This window comes from Sinocyclocheilus grahami, unplaced genomic scaffold (genome assembly GCF_001515645.1).
Source record: "Sinocyclocheilus grahami isolate Dianchi unplaced genomic scaffold, SAMN03320097.WGS_v1.1 scaffold241.1, whole genome shotgun sequence".
Taxonomy (NCBI): Eukaryota; Metazoa; Chordata; class Actinopteri; order Cypriniformes; family Cyprinidae; genus Sinocyclocheilus; species Sinocyclocheilus grahami.
The window spans coordinates 375,069-376,665 of record NW_015505420.1 but is presented as its reverse complement, the minus strand read 5'-3'; the positions used below and the strand labels follow the sequence as shown (position 1 = coordinate 376,665).

Below are 1,597 nucleotides of genomic sequence, written 5' to 3'. Positions count from 1 at the left end.
CACACACACACACACACACACACAAGAATGGTTAGACAGTAGTTGTTACCTGTTGAATGTATGTTGTCTGTGATGACGGAGATTTGCTAACGGCTCCATTCTGCTTTTCTGATTTACTATCGTTTTGTAAATCTTTTGAATCGGTGTCACTGGGAGAGTTTTGGAGCCGAAAGGTGTCTTCGCTGTCCGCCATGTCAGAGGGGCCTGTGAACTACTGCGACCGCGAGGCCTAAATAACAGAAGAAGAAAAAAAATCAACATCACTTTTTCAGTTCAACAAACATTTCAGTTGTTTAGTTCCCTTCAGACTATTTTGCACCACTTTAATAAGTACGTCCTTGACTGTAATGCCATAAATTCTTACCCAACCCTAACTCTAACCCTTTTATGATAACTTTAATCAAAAAACGAAATATACTTCCAAACACATACGATATTATTCCAAATCGCTACAGTAATATCCGCTGGTTTCGAAACGTTATTTATTTATACACTTCGATATGGTCCTTTAAAAACAGTGCAGTGCAGTATTTATAATTTTGAAATGTTTGCTCACATAAATTATCCAGGTAAAGGCAACTTTCTTTGAACCCAAACACACGCATTACATATAAACATTAATATGCATAAAGATACACAACAAATATGCCTCAACATATAGATATTTTTCTAATTTTTCCTTCATGCTCCTATCCAAGACAGGAATAAAAACATCTCACGGGCCTCTATTAGAAGTTTCTTTGACTCAGGCACAAAACCCCAGTACAAGTGTTTGATAAATAATATTCCGCGATGTTACTACAATTACAGCTACAACTAGACCATTCTATGTGTTACAGATATCGCAGTTATAGTTTAAACATTTGTATGCCGATGGTTTATGCTGTAGGGAATGTCTGTAGTAGCGATGGCCTGTAGTGCAACAACTCTAAATGAATCAGACTCAAATGAACCCGAAGAAACTGACATTACCTTAAATTCCGATGCAAGACAGAGTTTTATAAATCCCTGAAACGGTACAATGCGCTCGTATCAGTTCAAATATTCTCGGTTTGATAGCGAACTCCCCTTTGAATTTCAAATATATTCCAACTGTGTAGCTCACGAGATTCTGCTCTGTGAACCCATGGGTTTCCTCTATGTCCTCGCTGAGGCAAGAATCTTCATCCAGCAAGCATCCACGTGAGTATATCGATTAAAAATGCGAATCTTTCTTCGTGTGGTAGCGATGGACTTGCACTAATGGCAGTTCACAAGCCTTCAGAGCACAGCAGCCCTTATTCTTCCCTTTACTAATAGGCTCTATCTAGTATTCCTCAAGAAAACAAGCACGATCACCTCCTCCCTCGCTCTCTTTATTTATCCGTCCCTCTCTCTGTCTGTTTCTCTAATGGTCAAACCTTGTGCGTTACGCTGGAAAACGGAAGCGCTGGGACGAACCACGTAGGTAGTATGGCTCGGCTGCGATGTGGACACGCACTGCCGTGACAATATCGGTCCACCCACAGTATAACTGCGCCCCGCATCACCCCCACCCACCCTCCATTCAGAAGCTCTGCATTCTTGAATGAGGAGACATTTTAAACGCACGTATAGG

At 40.8% G+C, this 1,597-nt stretch overlaps 1 protein-coding gene across 1 annotated transcript in view; it reads right to left on the bottom strand.

The window, feature by feature from the left end:
• The window catches only part of tbx5a (T-box transcription factor 5a), a 14,744-nt gene extending 13,707 nt beyond the window's left edge, over positions 1–1,037 (bottom strand). Inside the window, exons 1-2 of the mRNA XM_016289158.1 lie at positions 973–1,037; positions 50–229 (exon numbers count right to left, since the gene is read on the bottom strand). Of these exons, the coding sequence (XP_016144644.1) occupies positions 50–193 (144 nt within the window). The 5' untranslated portion in view covers positions 194–229; positions 973–1,037. The remainder of the gene's footprint in view (positions 1–49; positions 230–972) is intronic.
• Positions 1,038–1,597: the final 560 nt, after the last annotated feature.